Here is a 16534-nt window from a genome sequence, read left to right as displayed (position 1 = left end):
GTTCCAGAGACCCAGCTCAGGGAGAGAAGGGGTTAAAGAAAAGTAATAACAGCTTTGGACTTTGAGCATGTGGCTGCTTTATCAGCCCCGAAACTGGAACAGCAGCATTGTGCTGAAGTTCCTTAATAGCGTGGAGGTTTATTGCTGGGTAGCTCAGTCAGAAGAGCATGAGGAACTTAATCTCAGGGTCGTGGGTTCAAGCATTGCAGGGGGTTGGACTAGATGACCCTCGGGTCCCTTCCAACCCTACAATTCTCTGATTCAGTTTCACATTGATATACCTGCCACATTTTCTTCTCAAGGAGCTCAAAGTGGCGTACATGATTCTCCTGCTCCTCATTTCATCCTTGCAACAACCGGGTGAGGCAGGTTACGCCGAGAGAGGTATGTATGGCCCAACATCCCCCGGTTATCTTCATAGCTGAGTGGGGATTCGAACCCAGGTTTCCCAACACTCTAATCATTACACCACACTGGCTGACAAAGGAAGGCCGACAAACACTGCAAATTTATACAAATTTGATGGCCCTTCAGCGACACCCACTTTCGCAAGGCCTTCATTTCCCCTTAGGCACAGTTTCAACACAAAGGGAAGGGGAACATTACTCCTTTCTTGAGACAATTTTTTTCTACACGGGTAATCTAACCTACTTCATAAGAAGGCAAAGGATTGATCCTGTTTTATAACTGGATTTGAATGAAGGGAAGTGGAAACAAATGCCCTTTAATTATCAGGCTCAGCAAGGACAGAAAGTGTGGTTAATAGTTTCTGAACTCTGCCCATAGCACTATAACTCTCACCTGTTAAAAACCTGCTATAAAATCTTTATGAACCAGCTTAAATGGAGGTTACTTCTAGGGAAGTGGTTTCCAAACTCCCCCCCCCCAGGACCACTTGAAGAGCGCTAAGGGTCTTGCTAGACCACTTAGTGATCCTTCTGCCTGCTGTAGCCACTATAATGCACTGTGCTAGTTGCCGCATGATTTTTAATGGCATTTTTATTGCTTCTTTTATTATATCTTGCATTTCATTGTAGAATTCAAATTGCAATACAATGTAAGAAATAAAAAAAGCAATAAAAACGCAGTTAAAAACCAATACACATATTTAATGCGATGGATGTGCCATCAACCTGCCTTCAACCGCAAATCCAGAAACATGCTGCAAACCACCTAAATGAAGTCTACTGGCCAATAATCAATAATCAGCATCTGTGGATTTTCTTGGGTGTGTGTTGTGCTGGGGAAAGATCAAACTTCAGTGGCAGAGCACATGCTGCAATACCCAGAATTTCCAGCAAAAAACAACAACAGAGCAGGCAGCAGTTGATGGGAGACACCGCTGCCTGGGACCCCACAGAGTTGCTGCCAGCCCCGGTGGGAAATACTGGGTTAGACGCAGAAATCGTTTGACGTGGACACGTTTTAAAACACCGTGATGCCCTACTACTTTAATATCCTCCTCCTCCACCATCGGCACCTTAATGCTGAGATTAAGGTAAATCCTTTATTGCGTTTTCTGCAAGGATTGTCCAGGTGTTTTTCAGATTAGGTTTAAGACCTTCCATCTCTCCACCCTCTTAAGCTGGTTGCAGGAATTGCAGTTTCCCAAGCAAAATGACAGTTCACTTCTGAGTTATGCAGGCCAAATATATTGGGGCGTGCATAGCAACACTCAACTTCCCTGGCCATTGGCCATGCTCGCTGGAGCAGGTGGGAGGTGTGGTTCACCGACATATGGAGGGCCAAATGTTCCCCATATCTGCACCAGGGATGAATTTACACAAGTATTTTGGAGCAAGGGTGGGAAACCTGGCACCCTTGGGATGGACTACAATGCACATCATCCATGCTCACTTGCCACACTGGCAATAGGACAGTAGTCCAACAACATACCGTATTTTTTGCTCTATAAGACTCACTTTTTCCCTCCTAAAAAGTAAGGGGAAATGTGTGTGTGTCTTGTGGAGCGAATGCAGGCATTCACTGCGCAGTGATCCCTCTTGCTATTCTGGCTTCTGAGATTCAGAATATTTATTTTCTTGTTAACCTCCTTCAAAAACTAGGTGCGTCTTGTGATCTGGTGCGTCTTATAGAGCGAAAAATATGGTATGTAGGCCCGCAGGTTTCTTAACCCTGAGATAGAGTAAACTTTGCACTACTTCTTCTGAGAATATTGTATAAAAGCACCCCCAAGTGGTGAAATTATGTTTCTGAGCCTGCAGTAGGTGGATACTGGAGGTAAGTTAACATATTTATTAGTATATTCTGTGCCATTTTTGAGCATGCTGCTTTGCAGTGTACCAGAAGAGCAGAAGGTAAATAACTGGGTTGAGAGTTAATTAAAAAAGATTTGATTTGGGGGAGGGCAGGGTGCACCCTAACCCTTTGGGAATCTTTCTTTCTCTTTTTTGGTATTATTTTCTATGGCATGGGTCATAAACCACTTTGAGGTGTTTGTTTGTTTTACAATCAAGCAGTGTATAAATTTTAGGTAAAGGTAAAGGGACCCCTGACCATTAGGTCCAGTTGTGGCCGACTCTGGGGTTGCGGCGCTCATTTCGCTTTACTGGCCGAGGGAGCCGGCGTACAGCTTCTGGGTCATGTGGCAAACCAGAGCAGCGCACGGAAACGCCATTTACCTTCCCGCTGTTTATCTACTTGTACTTTGACGTGCTTTCGAACTGCTAGGTTGGCAGGAGCAGGGACCAAGCAATGGGAGCTCACCCCATCACGGGGATTCAAACCACTGAGCTTCTGCTTGGCAAGCCCTAGGCTCAGTGGTTTAACCCACAGCGCCACCCGGAAACAATAAAACAACAAATAGGGGAGCTGCTGTCTTGTATTGTTGTCTATGACAGATTTCCAAATGTGACTGTAGGTCCAAAGAATAAGGGTATTTTTGGGTCAAGTCAAGAATTGTATGATTTATATTTAGGGGTCAAGTTGGGTAACCCTCAGGACTCCGTCACAAAACCTGTTCCCTGAGTGATGGTCCCCAGCTTGAAGGGTCAGGCGTGGAGACCCTTGGATCCCTGCCCCGTTTCCATAGCAACGGTCCTGTTTCCTTAGCAACAGTTCCTGCCTCGCAGGGGTCCAGCTGTGTGACCCTCAGGACTCCATCACAAAACCTGTTCCCTGAGTGATGGTTCCCAGCTCGCAAGGTCAGGTACAGAGCCGTTTCCATAGCGACAGTCCCATTTCCATAGCAACGGTTCCTGCCTCCCAGGGGTCCGGCTGGGTGACCCTCTGGACTCCGTCAGAAAACCTGTTCCCTGAGTGATGGTCCCCAGCTCGCAAGGGTCAGGCTCGGAGACCCTTGGGTCCCAACCTAAACCCCTTTCCATAGCAACGGTCCCGTTTCCATAGTGATGGCCTCTGCTCCACAGGGGTCAGGCTGGGTTACTTTGGGACCCCGTCATAAAAATCCGTTTCCTGAGTGATGGTCCTGAGCTCGGAGGGTCAGGCTCGGAGACCCTTGGGTCCCAACCTAAAACCGTCCCAACCTAACATCGTTTCCATAGTGACGGCCCCATTTCCATAGCGACGGCCACTGCCTCACAAGGGTCAGGCTGGGTGACCCTCGGGACTGTTACAAAACCCACTTGCTGAGTGATGGTCCCGAGCTCGCAAGGGTCAGGCTGGGTGACCTGTGCAGCCCAAAAGTAAAACGCGTCTCCATAGTGACTGCCCTGTTTCCATAGCGATGGCCCCTGCTTCACAGGGGTCAGGCTGGGTGACCCTCGGGACTCCATCACAAAACCTGTTCCCTGAGTGATGGTTCCCAGCTCGCAAGGTCAGGTACAGAGCCGTTTCCATAGCGACAGTCCCATTTCCATAGCAACGGTTCCTGCCTCCCAGGGGTCCGACTGGCTGACCCTCTGGACTCCGTCACAAAACCCGTTCCCTGAGTGATGGTTCCCAGCTTGCAAGGTCAGGTACGGAGCCGTTTCCATAGCGACAGTCCCATTTCCATAGCAACGGTTCCTGCCTCCCAGGGGTCCGGCTGGGTGACCCTCTGGACTCCGTCAGAAAACCTGTTCCCTGAGTGATGGTCCCCAGCTCGCAAGGGTCAGGCTCGGAGACCCTTGGGTCCCAACCTAAACCCCTTTCCATAGCAACGGTCCCGTTTCCATAGTGATGGCCTCTGCTCCACAGGGGTCAGGCTGGGTTACTTTGGGACCCCGTCATAAAAATCCGTTTCCTGAGTGATGGTCCCGAGCTCGGAGGGTCAGGCTCGGAGACCCTTGGGTCCCAACCTAAAACCGTCCCAACCTAACATCGTTTCCATAGTGACGGCCCCATTTCCATAGCGACGGCCACTGCCTCACAAGGGTCAGGCTGGGTGACCCTCGGGACTGTTACAAAACCCACTTGCTGAGTGATGGTCCCGAGCTCGCAAGGGTCAGGCTGGGTGACCTGTGCAGCCCAAAAGTAAAACGCGTTTCCATAGTGACTGCCCTGTTTCCATAGCGATGGCCCCTGCTTCACAGGGGTCAGGCTGGGTGACCTTCGGGACTCCGTCACAAAACCCGTTCCCTGAGTGATGGTCCCCAGCTTGCAAGGGTCAGGCTCGTACACCCTTGGGTCCCTGCCCCGTTTCCACAGCGACAGTCCCATTTCCATAGTGATGGCCCCTGTCATGCAGGGTGGCTGACCCTTGGGACTCCGTCACGAAACCCGTTCCCTGAGAGATGGTCCCGAGCTCCCAAGGGTCAGGCTCGGAAACCCTTGGGTCCCTGCCCCATTTCCGTAGCAATGGTCCCGTTTCCTTAGCAACGGTTCCTGCCTTGCAGGGGTTAGGCTGGGTGACCATTGGGACTCCGTCACAAAACCTGTTTCCTGAGTGATGGTCCCCAGCTTGCAAGGGTCAGGCTCGGAAACCCTTGGGTCCCTGCCCCGTTTCCATAGCAACGGTCCTGTTTCCTTAGCAATGGTTCCTGCCTCGTAGGGGTCCAGCTAGGTGACCCTCGGGACTCTGTCACAAAACCCATTCCCTGAGTGATGGTACCCAGCTCGTAAGGGTCAGGCTCGGAGACCCTTGGGTCCCCTACGTAAAACCTGTTTCCATAGCAACGATCCCATTTCCGTAGCGATGGCCCCTGCCTCTCAGGGATCAGGCTGGGTAACCCTTGGGACCCCGTCACACAACGTGTTTCCTAAACAAATGTACTGAGTTCGCAAAGGTCAGTATGGTTGTGCTGTGCAGGCCCAATGCGCAAGGCATTTCCATAGCGACAGTCCCATTTCCATAGCAACGGTTCCTGCCTCGCAGGGGTCCGGCTGGGTGACTCTCCGGACTCCTTCAAAAAAACCGTTCCCTGAGTGATGGTCTCCAGCTTGCAAGGGTCAGGCTCATAGACCCTTGGGTCCTCACCCCGTTTCCATAGCGACGGTCCCGTTTCCATACCGACAGCCTCTGCATCACAGGGGTCAGGCCGGGTTACCCTCAGGACTCCGTCAGAAAACCGTTCCCCGAGTGATGGTCCCGAGCTTGCAAGGGTCAGGCTCATAGATTCTTGGGTTCCAGCCCCGTTGCTATAGCGGCAGTTCCATTTCCATAGCAACGGTTCCTGCCATGCAGGGTGGGAGACCCTCGGGACTCCGTCACAAAACCCGTTCTCCGAGTGATGGTCCCCAGCTCGCAAGGGTCAGGTGTGGAGACCCTTGGGTCCCCGCCCCGTTTCCATAGCGACAGCCTCTGCCTCACAGGGGTCAGGCCGGGTGACCCTCTGGACTCCGTCACAAAACCCATTCCCTGAATGGTGGTCCCCAGCTCGCAAGGTCAGGCTCGGAGCCGTTTCCATAGAGACAGTCCCATTTCCATAGCAACGGTTCCTGCCATGCAGGGTGGGAGACCATTGGGACTCCGTCACAAAACCCGTTCCCCGAGTGATGGTCCCCAGCTTGCAAGGGTCAGGCTCATAGACCCTTGGGTCCCCGCCCCGTTTCCATAGCAATGGTCCTGTTTCCTTAACAACGGTTCCTGCCTCACAGGGGTCAGGCTGGGTGACTGTTGGTACTCCGTCACAAAACCCTTTTCCTGAGTGATGGTCACAAGCTCGCAAGGGTCAGGCGTGGAGACCCTTGGGTCCCCAACCTAAAACCCGTTTCCATAGCAATGATCCCGTTTCCTTAGCAATGGTCTTGTTTCCCTAGGAACAGTCCATGCCTCGCAGGGTTCCAGCTGGGTGACCCTCGGGACTCCATCACAAAACCCATTCCCTGAGTGATGGTCCTGAGCTTGCAAGGGTCAGGCTCGTAGACCCTTGGGTCCCCGCCCCATTTCCATAGCGGCAGTCCCGTTTCCATAGCAACGGTTTCTGCCTGCAGGGGTGAGGCTGGGTGACCCCTGGGGCCCGGTCGCACAGCTCGTTTCCTGAGCGAAGGTCCTGAGCTCGCAGAGGTCAGGCTGGGTGACCTGTGCGACCGCAACTTTAAGCCTCTTTCCTTCGCGATGGTACTGTTTCCATAGCGACGGATCCTGCCTCTCAGGGATCAGGCTGGGTGACTCTTGGGACCCTGTCACACAATGTGTTTCCCGAGTGATGGTCCCGAGCTCCCAAGGGTCAGGCTCGGAGACCCTTGGGCATAGCTGTCAACTTACAGATTTGAAAATAAGGGACCAGCAGCATCGAAAATAAGGGATCAGCAGCCAAAATAAGGGATTTTAGACAACCAGCTGAAATACGAAATTAAAAGGGACCAGATAATTTTTGAGAGCATCGCCGGTTTTTAGCCCTTCGTTTCCAGAGGTTGCTGCTCAATAAACCAGCTGAAGAAACACTGCAATTAAATAACTACAAGCAGCAACCACTTTTTGCGCAAAACGAAGTCCAAGCTACGAAGATGCTGCTGCAGTTCTGTATCTTTTCTCTCGTGCTCCATCTGCAGCTCTCAGTTCCATCAGGCGGGGCAGGAGGAAGAGGGGGGGGAAATAGCGCCCGAAGTAAACCCGCAGATCAGACCATCTATGCTAGTCGACCACTACAAATCTATGGGAGAAGCGCTTGCGCTCCTTCCCTCGTAGCCCTTGGAACACCTACCTGCGCCTCCGCCTCCTCCTCCTCTCTCTGAACTGCTTTCTCTATGGTTGCCCTTGCTGCCCTCTCATGGCTCCTCACCAATTCATAGGCCGCGCCAGGCTGCCCATCTAATCTGGGTTCTTTGGTGGTGCAGCCGTAGCGGCGGCGGGCAAAGGGGAGGCCCCAGGCAGAGACGCTCAGTTCGGCGGCCACAAGGAGGATGGCAGCGGAAGGGCCCGAGGCTCCCACCAGTCCCAGCCAGGAGGGGCTCCTGGGGGCCGAGGCTGGTGAGAGGGGGCCGGGCCGGGCAGCCAAGCAACACAGTTGGAGCCTCCCTCCTCCCTGGCCGGCAGGGAGGGAGGGAGGGGAGCTGCTTCCTTTGAAACCCGGGAAATTTAAGGGACATCGTCAATAAGGGACAGCAGCCGGACACGGCGCTGGGATAAGGGAGTTTCCCACCAAATAAAGGACGGTTGACAGCGATGGGCAGCATCAACCCCACTATGTGGGAGTCCCTTGCAGACGACCGCAGTGCCTGGAGACAGACAGCCAGGACGTTTATCCGCAACGGTGACCAAGGGAGGAATGACTTCTGCAGCAGCACAACCGGACGCCTTCATCTGCCCCAACTGCAACAAAACATGTCTCTCCCTTATCGATGTTTATAGCCACAGCAGACGTTGCAACCTTCCAACGGTTCAACTCACCCCTCCATTGTCTCCCGAGAAAGATGGATGCAAACCAATGTGTTTAGTGGTTTAAACATTTTTGTCAGGCTCAGTCTAGATCAAAGCCTTGTGCAACTTCACGCTGAAGCGCTGCAAATGTAGCTATACATGTATTAACTGTTACGTACTGAAGTTTTCACCCTGTAGATAGTTTTCACGCAGGTCCACATATGCAAATAAGGAATTGAAAGCGACGTTCAGTGATTGGATAGTTACAGAAAGTGGTTACTGTTGCATTGTAGTAGAGCTCTATATAAGCAGGCTGGCTGAACCCTTCAGCTCAGTTCTGTTCTGGCCTGTGAATAAACAAGAGCTGTTTGAAGAATTGCTGTGTCCTCTGATATGTTCACCCACAATTTAACATTAACTACAGCTGCACTTGCTATAGCCACTAGAAGACAGTAGACCCGAAGCAGTTCTGGCAGCAGCGACACTAGAACTTGTCCTTGGTGCAAGAGTGCAAAACAAACCATGATCCTGGGTTTGGATGCTGTGCTAAGCTGGTTCCTTTGTGGTTCATTTACCTGCTCAGGTGAAGGTGAGTTGAAGTGGGAGGGCTTGGGCTGTGGGCATCGATATGCAACTCGTACACAGGGCAGGCTTGCCTGGGGATGTCGAAACCTCTTTGATCCAGGGCAGGATTTGCTTTTGTTTTCTTTGCCGACACAAGGTGTTCTAAGGATAATTGGCATCTTTGCCAAATGGCTGTTATGAAATGAGGCCGGATGGAGCAAGGATCGCCAACGCTCCCAGGTGTTCATGGGACCCCCATTAATTACCATATTTTTCGCTCTATAAGACACACCAGACCACAAGACGCACCTAGTTTTTGGAGGAGGAAAACAAGAAAAAAAAAATCTGAATCTCAGAAGCCAGAACAGCAAGAGGGATCGCTGCGCAGTGAAAACAGCAATCCCTCTTGCTGTTCTGGCTTCTGGGATAGCTGCGCAGCCTGCATTCGCTCCATAAGACGCACACACATTTCTCCTTACTTTTTAGAAGGGAAAAAGTGAGTCTTATAGAGCAAAAAATACGGTAAGTATCTCAGCCACAGGGGGAATATTGTGAACAACGAACGGGTGAGACACATCAAAGGATTTGCCATCCCAAAATTAATAATGGGGAACTGAATCTCATGACCCTATTCTCCTTTTGAGATTCTGCATCGTTCAAAGATTCTAAATATCACCACCATCATTATTAATGCATTTGTATCCTATCTTGCTTCTGAAAAGCAAGGTGGAAGCACCCAGGCACTCTTTTATCCAGACGTTGGCCAAACCCAGACCTGCTGCTGCGTTCCAGACAGCTGGCTGCATTATATATCCTTGGATTGTGAAGCGCTCTAATAGATTTCACGATTTCCACCGAAATAGCGAAGATGGCATCGCTTTGTGAATTCTTTGCAGGGCTGGGGCCTAGGAAGTAGCTTCACAGTGCTGCTGACCTGAACCTCATCCATAAGTCACTAGAGGCTAATATACCTGACCAGAGTAATGAGGGCAGCTGTTTGCCTGGGTTTAGCATCTTTCCAGTGACAGTATATGGGTTCCCTCGAGGAATGATCTTTGGGCTCAAGCTCAAGCTACACTAGTAAAAGAAAAAGAAGTTATAAATCCGTTTTAACACTTTGACACCAGATGGTGCTGTAGAGCTGAAATAAGAACTCTATGAAATTTTCCATTGCAAGCTTTAAAATGGTTTTCTCCAGAGCATTTTCAGAGCTTTTTTTTTAAAAAAGCTGTGTAGATGCAGTCTCTCTTTCTGCCTCACACACAGAAACAGAAAGGGAATTAGACAAGGGCTGCTTTTACACCACACATTGAAAGCCACTTTCCAAGCAAAATTCAAAGTGTTGGTGCTGACCTTTAAAGCCCTAAACGGCGTCAGTCCAGTACACCTGAAGGAGCATCTCCACCCCCATTGTTCAGCCCGGACACTGAAGTCCAGTGTCGTGGGCCTTCTGGTGGTTCCCTCACTGCGAGAAGCCAAGTTACAGGGAGCCAGGCAGAGGGTCTTCTTGGTAGTGGCACCCGCCCTGTGGAACGCCCTCCCACCAGATGTCAAAGAGAAAAACAACTACCAGACTTTTAGAAGGCATCTGAAGGCAGCCCTGTTTAGGGAAGCTTTTAATGTTTAATAGGTTATTGTATTTTAATATTCTGTTGGAAGCCGCCCAGAGTGGCTGGGGAATAAATAACAACAAAAACAACTTTAAAAATTTGTGGTTTTTCCGCACAGAATTCTGGGAGCTGTAGTTTGTTAAGCTGTTGTTGGTTAGAGTTGGTTAAAGGTAAAGGTAAAGGTACTCCTGCCCATACTGGCCAGGCGTGTCCGACTCTAGGGTTGCGTGCTCATCTCGCTCTAGAGGCCGTGAGCCGGCGTCGTCTGAAGACACTTCCGGGTCACATGGCCAGCATGATGAAGCTGCAGCTGGTGAGCCAGCACCAGCGCAGCACACGGAAACGCCGTTTACCTTCCCGCTATAAAGCGGTACCTATTTATCTACTTGCACTTAAGAGTGCTTTTGAACTGCTAGGTGGGCAGGAGCTAGGACTGAACGACGGGAGCTCACCCCGCCGCGGGGATTCGAACCGCCGACCATACAATCAGCAAGTCCTAGGCACTGAGGTTTTACCCACAGCGCCACCTGCGTCCCTAGAGTTGGTTAGGAGCCCCTCTTTCCCTCACAGAGGCTACAGTTCTCAGATTTCCTCTTGAAGGTGCATTGATTGTTAAACCACTCCAGTAACTGCAGGTCTGTGAGGGGCACAGGGAACCTCCTGTATAGAAACTAGCCAACTGTTATGAAGATAAAAGCTACATTTTTGCTCTGTCCACTTTCTTCTCTGGTTGTGTCCACCGCCAGTAGAACGTTGCCCAGAAAGGAATGTCACTCCTTGTCTCCTTCTCTATGCTTTCTTTCTCCCTAGATGGGTCCTGGGTGGAGATCCCAGTGTGCAACTCTTAATGAAAAGGTGGTCACCTGGGGGGAAGACCACAAAAGTTGAAGCACCCACCTTGATTAAGCCTGAAGTTGTAGATTTAAAAGATCATCCGTTCCTTAGAAAAACGAAATCAGTTTATTTTGGCTGCCGGCTGTTTTCATTCATAGAATATCTAGCAAAATATACAATTACTCATCAATTCAGGTTTTGTTCTGTTGTTTTTTTCTTGATAAAATGTTCTCTCCCCAAGAAAGCAATGGTGGCAGTTAAGTTGTTAATATGAACATGTGCAATAATATACATGCAGCAGGTGCACAGATATCACTATGTTTATATAGCACAGTATACCTAAGTAGGGTACAGAATGAGTTTCTTTGGGGTAAAAATAAGAATAATATGCGCTTTCGAGGAAAAGTAACAGACATTTTGGGAAGCACAATTTCCAGTACCTCTGTATAGGCTAAATTCTGACTCGTATAGTACAAGATCCCTAGGTGCTTTTAAAACACCGCTCAAGAAAGATCTCTGCATAGCCTTCAGACGTGGTGCCCTGGCTTGTTCCAGAACATTTGGAATGGCAAGCCCCAGTGTTCACACACACAAATTCCTAATATCTACCAGTAGGTTGTATTATGAATTAATTGGTCCCAAGCCAAGCCTTCCTGTGTGAAGGCACTTTGAGGCTCTCTTTGAACCAACTTCTCATTACTAATCTAAATTCTTCCGTGGGGGAAATATTTCTCAACTTTTGTTTCTTGCTTTAAGAAGAATTCCCCACCCTATTCACATTGTACCACTGAGGGGGAAAGGAACTACGATCTGACAGCTGGAAGGGACCTACTTTTTTTAAACAAAGAAATAAAGATAAGGGAATTACTTTTATGTGCAATAGAACTGCTCCTTCTTCATGCATTGCAGATAAACCATGAAGCTCCCTCACACGGGAGTCAGCAACAGCCACTAACTCAGAAGCTTTTAAAAGAGCATCCAGCAGATTCATGGTGAAGGCTACAAGCCACAATAGCTATCTGTCTCCACGGTCTGAGGCAGTACTGCTCCTGAAAATCTGTTGCGGGGAAACCACAGGAGAGGACAGCACTCTTGAACTCAGGTCCTGCCTAAGGGTTTCCTGCTATGAGAACAGGGTGCTGGACTAGTTAGGGCAGACATGGCCAAACTTGGCCCTCCAGCTGTTTTGGGACTACAACTCCCATTATCTCTAGCTGACAGGACCAGTGGTCAGGGATGATGGGAACTGTAGTCCCAAAACAGCTGGAGGGACAAATTTGGCCATGCCTGAGTTAGTCCATTGACCTGAGTCCTCACAGGCCTCTGTGTGGCCCCATCAGGCCCTCTCTATGCAGCTGATGTGATTCTTATTAGGCCACCACTTCCGGTCTCTCTGAGACCACCATTTTCTTCCTCCATATTCTGAAAGCAACACATTTGTAGGCATGGTTTCTTATTCCTTCCACACAGCTCCTAAAGGCCCCTTCTGGAATATGATCCCTGCTCCCCATGTCAGAGCATGAGGGTTGAGAAGTTTTTGCATCTGACTGCATGATATACTGTAACCCGGGCCTGCTCTTTCTGTAGTAACATGTTAAGTTGCAGAAAGAAACGCGAGTGTTATTTTACAACTGAATCTAAGAAAGGACCAATACATCCTCATAGACACTAAGAGACACCACATGCTTCCCCCACCATCTCAGCGGTGCAATACATAGGAGGCTTGCCTTATCGTGAGTCAGACCATTGGCTTGTCACTCAGTACTGTCTACACAGGCCAGCCGTGGCTTTCTGAGGTTTCAAGTAGGGGTTTCAACCTGGGAGCCTTTCACAAACTTCAAGTGAAGTATGGAAACTCACACGCTTATTGACATGGTTGCATTTTCTGGGTGGGTGTTGCTTCAACACAGCAGAAAGTGACAAAAGCGTAGCTGAGTGAGCTCTAGCGGTTAGCTGGCGCTGATAGCTTCTTCCCTTTTTCGTTTCTTTCATTTTTGGCCCTGTTCTCTGGGTTTCCAACAAGCTACTCCAAAAATTAGCTCGACTGAGCCTGAAATTTATTACAACCATTAGTTTCTGCTGCTGAGTGTCTTGAACCCTGGCATTGATATGGCGGCCTATTCTTCATAGACCATCGCCCACACATTGCATCTCCAAGGTTTAAGCCCAGAGCTAACAAGGGATGGGATAGGGCATCAACATTGCCTGTTTACTCGAGAGGAAGGCTCAGGCCATTATTATTACTCCCCACCCAAACGCTTCTACTAGCATAGCATCACAAACTTTCCCAGCCCCCCACACACCGATGTTATTCCTTCCTAGATGTACAGCAAAAGCCCATGTTGGGGAGTTTCTACCGGAGCAAGCATTAATAAACAGTAAGCAGCCCCAAAGACGTAACTGTGAATGTCCACCATATAAGAAGATGTCAGCATGTAGGTATTCAAGCGAGCAGAGAAGGTCCTCCTCTTCCATTCTGGTCTCAGCTGCTCCCATCCGCTAGGCGACCTTCTCCGCCCCAGTTAGCGTTGATGTCCTCCTCAGGTTCTCTTTTACTTTAATAAACTCTGGCGCGTTTTCTTCTTGCTTCTCTTGCTCCCTCTCCAACTGATGGGAGAAGAAAGGAGGGATATATACATTAATAAAACTGTGTATGTGGAGAGAGTAGGGGAGGGAGACCTCAGGCTGGGATGGCAGAAATGCAGCTCTACATGTCTCTCCATCAGGCCCCCAGCACTCTCTCTATTATTATCTATTTAAAGATATTTTAATCCCACTCTTCATCCGAGAAACATTTGCAGATCAGCATACCTTAAAAAGCAGAGCCATCACCTTGCCGACAAAGGTCCGTATAGTTAAAGCTATGGTTTTCCCAGTAGTGATGTATGGAAGTGAGAGCTGGACCATAAAGAAGGCTGATCGCCGAAGAATTGACGCTTTTGAACTATGGTGCTGGAGGAGACTCTTGAGAGTCCCATGGACTGCAAGAAGATCAAATCTATCCATTCTGAAGGAAATCAGCTCTGAGTGCTCACTGGAAGGACAGATCCTGAAGCTGAAGCTCCAATACTTTGGCCACCTCATGAGAAGAGAAGACTCCCTGGAAAAGACCCTAACGTTGGGAAAGATGGAGGGCACAAGGAGAAGGGGACGACAGAGGACGAGATGGTTGGACGGTATTCTCGAAGCTACCAGCATGAGTTTGACCAAACTGCGGGAGGCAGTGGAAGACAGGAGTGCCTGGTGTGCTCTGGTCCATGGGTCACTGTACAAGCAGGCTACATTACAGTCAGAGGTTTCTACAAACAGGAGGTTCATTGGTGGGGAGTGGGGGATGGTTTTGCAGGGGTGGCCCTCCTTGCCACCCTATGTCAAATTAATCCCCTTCTCTGGTTTGAGAAAGGCAGGATGTAGAATGAGAAGGAAGGCTAATTAGCAGCACGAACCTCCTTGGAATGTTGCCACACTTTTAGCGGGGGAAATATAGGAAGTCTCCTGAAACGGACTCAGACCCATTGGTCCACCTTGCTTAGTACTGTATATGCTCACTGGCAGCCCCACTCCAGCCTTGGGGTCAGACTAGGGTCTCTCTCTGCCCTACCTGGAGATGCCAGGGACTGACCATTCTGCAAGTATAGCAGATGCTGTACCACTAAGGTACGGGGAGAATGCATTTTGATCTCCTCCCATTCAAAGTCCCGCTGTTGCACCATCTACCCCCCCCCTTTTTCTAATGAAAGGCAGCTGCGAAAAGCTTTAAGTGGAGGGGGGGAAAGGGATGCTCGGACCATGTATTTTGCCTGTCTAGCAAATAGCTTTAATCGCAAATAAGCCAGAATAATTAGGAAATTGCTGAAATCAGGTTGAGTTGAGACAATAGTAATTAATAATCGTAATAATCAGGAGGCTTTAAAATAAAATAAAAGGAGTTAAGAACTCTTAATTAAATGCTTGAGGAGGAGAGTATTTCGTTTAAATTGTATTGGGGTATGTTTTTTTAAAAAAAAACAACCCCAAAAATAAAAGCACTTAATTACAGCAGATTTCCAGCTAAGCTCACGCTACGTGTCTTCCAAGCCATGGAACATCCACTAAGCGATGTCTGCAATTACCAGCTAGCGTGAGAGAAGGGAGCAGCCTGTGTTAATGAAAACAAGAAGGATGAACATGGCAACATGTTGATAATTGTGCCTTCAAGAGATGTGTGTGGCGCTCTGCCGAAAATTTAATTAAGATCTCTATCCGGTAAGAGTGCAACGCACAATGTTTTGGTTGCTTTGCCTGTTTCGCCAGGCTGGTTTAAAAATTTTGAAAGCCTGAACTGGTGTTTACAAGCTTAGAGCTCTCAGTGACTTCAAGGGGATTGAAGAGCTTGTAAGTGGTGTTAAAATCTGCGGATTAAAGCCAGGATAGAAAAACAGCTGCTCTGCTGCTGGGGCAGGAGGCTTAGGCGGCCTGCTGGCTGCAATCCCATTACGGACGGCAGAACCTGGATCAAAAGGGTTTATCCAGATCATCAGGTGAAAGCTTGAGGCATATTCCTGCGAGTCCTGAGCAAAGGTAAATTGCATGAAGTCAAGTCAAGAACTGGGGTTTAGGGGTGCCCTTTGCCAATGGTATGAAGCTTGACAGCAGCACTGCGCACGAAAACCCACAGATCCTTTCCCTAACCTACCAATGCAGAGTTGTTTGTGAAAAGACTGAAGAGCGCCATGTGATTGTTTAGAGTAAATACAGGGTGGATTTCTCTGCACTTCTGATGTGGTTTATTGCAACAAGATTTCAAAACTGCGTCCTACCTGGTCCAGCTTCTGTTGCCTCTTCAGGAGCTCTTGCTCGAAGGGAGATTTTAACTTCTTCGCCTCTTCCTCTTCTTTCCTCTGCCTGATCAGCTGGTTCCGCCGCCGATGCTCCAGAACTCGCTGCAGTTCTGGTTTGCTCTCGACTCCCAAGCCTCTGTGAAACGAGGAGGGAAAAGGGGCAGGTTAATTAAGGCTGAGCTGCCAAATGCAAATCGTTGTATCCTACGGGGAAACAAACAGGGCAACCCTGCACAAAAGTAATCCCCAGAATTCAATGGTGCTTGCTACGAGAAAAGTGGCCAAAGAATTGCATCCTTGTGTTGCAATCCTATACATGTCTACTGCTAAGAAGGACATCCCATTGAGTTCAATGGGTCTTACTCCCAGGTAGGTGTGTAAAGGACTGTTGGAAGCCACCCAGAGTGGCTGGGGAAACCCAGCCAGATGGGCGGGGTACAAATAATAAATTATTATTATTATTATTATTATTATTATTATTATTATTATTATTATTATTTTGAAAAACTACTTAGGTATAATGATTATGGACAAAGGTGCCCCAGCTATGGAATCATTTCCACAAAGAGAGTCACCTAATGCCCTTCAGGTGCCGCACAAACATTTTTATTTACCCAGAAATTTAAGAAAACATTTCTTCCCTTTGCTGATTATGCAGCTGTCTCCAACCTGCTGCTTTAGTTCAGTTCTGTGTTTTATTATATTGTTTTCTTTTGTGCAGCACGCAGTCTGAAATGATGATGAGAGGCAACTTATCTAACTGTGTCTTAGAATTTCAACAGGTGTTGCTTAAAGATGCTACAAAAACCTGTCCTCTTTACCATTTGGCCACCCTAAAAAAAGAGAGGGGTGGGGGTGGGGAATGGTAGCTGTGCCTTCCTCTCAGCCAAGGATATGACAGGAGGTGTCTGGTGGCGTCTTCCTGAGTAACCAAGTCAGGCTGACTTGCCAATTTTTAGCGTAAGCAAGGCAATGCACATGGCCAACTAAAGGGCATCCGCCAA

At 48.9% G+C, this 16534-nt stretch overlaps 1 protein-coding gene across 2 annotated transcripts in view; it reads right to left on the bottom strand.

The window, feature by feature from the left end:
• Nucleotides 1–10817: 10817 nt before the first annotated feature.
• FAM107A (family with sequence similarity 107 member A) overlaps nt 10818–16534 on the bottom strand; it is a 32373-nt gene continuing 26656 nt past the window's right edge. The window contains exons 3-5 of one of the 2 annotated variants that reach the window (XR_014560652.1): nt 15510–15666; nt 12028–13317; nt 10818–11891 (exon numbers count right to left, since the gene is read on the bottom strand). Coding sequence is in view for 1 of the 2 variants with exons in the window: in XM_083725401.1 (XP_083581527.1) it covers nt 13210–13317; nt 15510–15666 (265 nt within the window). In the remaining variant the exon portion in view is untranslated. Of the gene's footprint in view, nt 13318–15509; nt 15667–16534 lie in introns of both variants that reach the window. The other variant, XM_083725401.1, reaches the window with a different exon arrangement.

Source organism: Podarcis gaigeae, assembly GCF_964106915.1.
Source record: "Podarcis gaigeae genome assembly, chromosome: 2".
Taxonomy (NCBI): domain Eukaryota; kingdom Metazoa; phylum Chordata; class Lepidosauria; order Squamata; family Lacertidae; genus Podarcis; species Podarcis gaigeae.
Note: the sequence above shows the minus strand (reverse complement) of the source record. Positions and strands in the feature narration are given on the sequence as shown.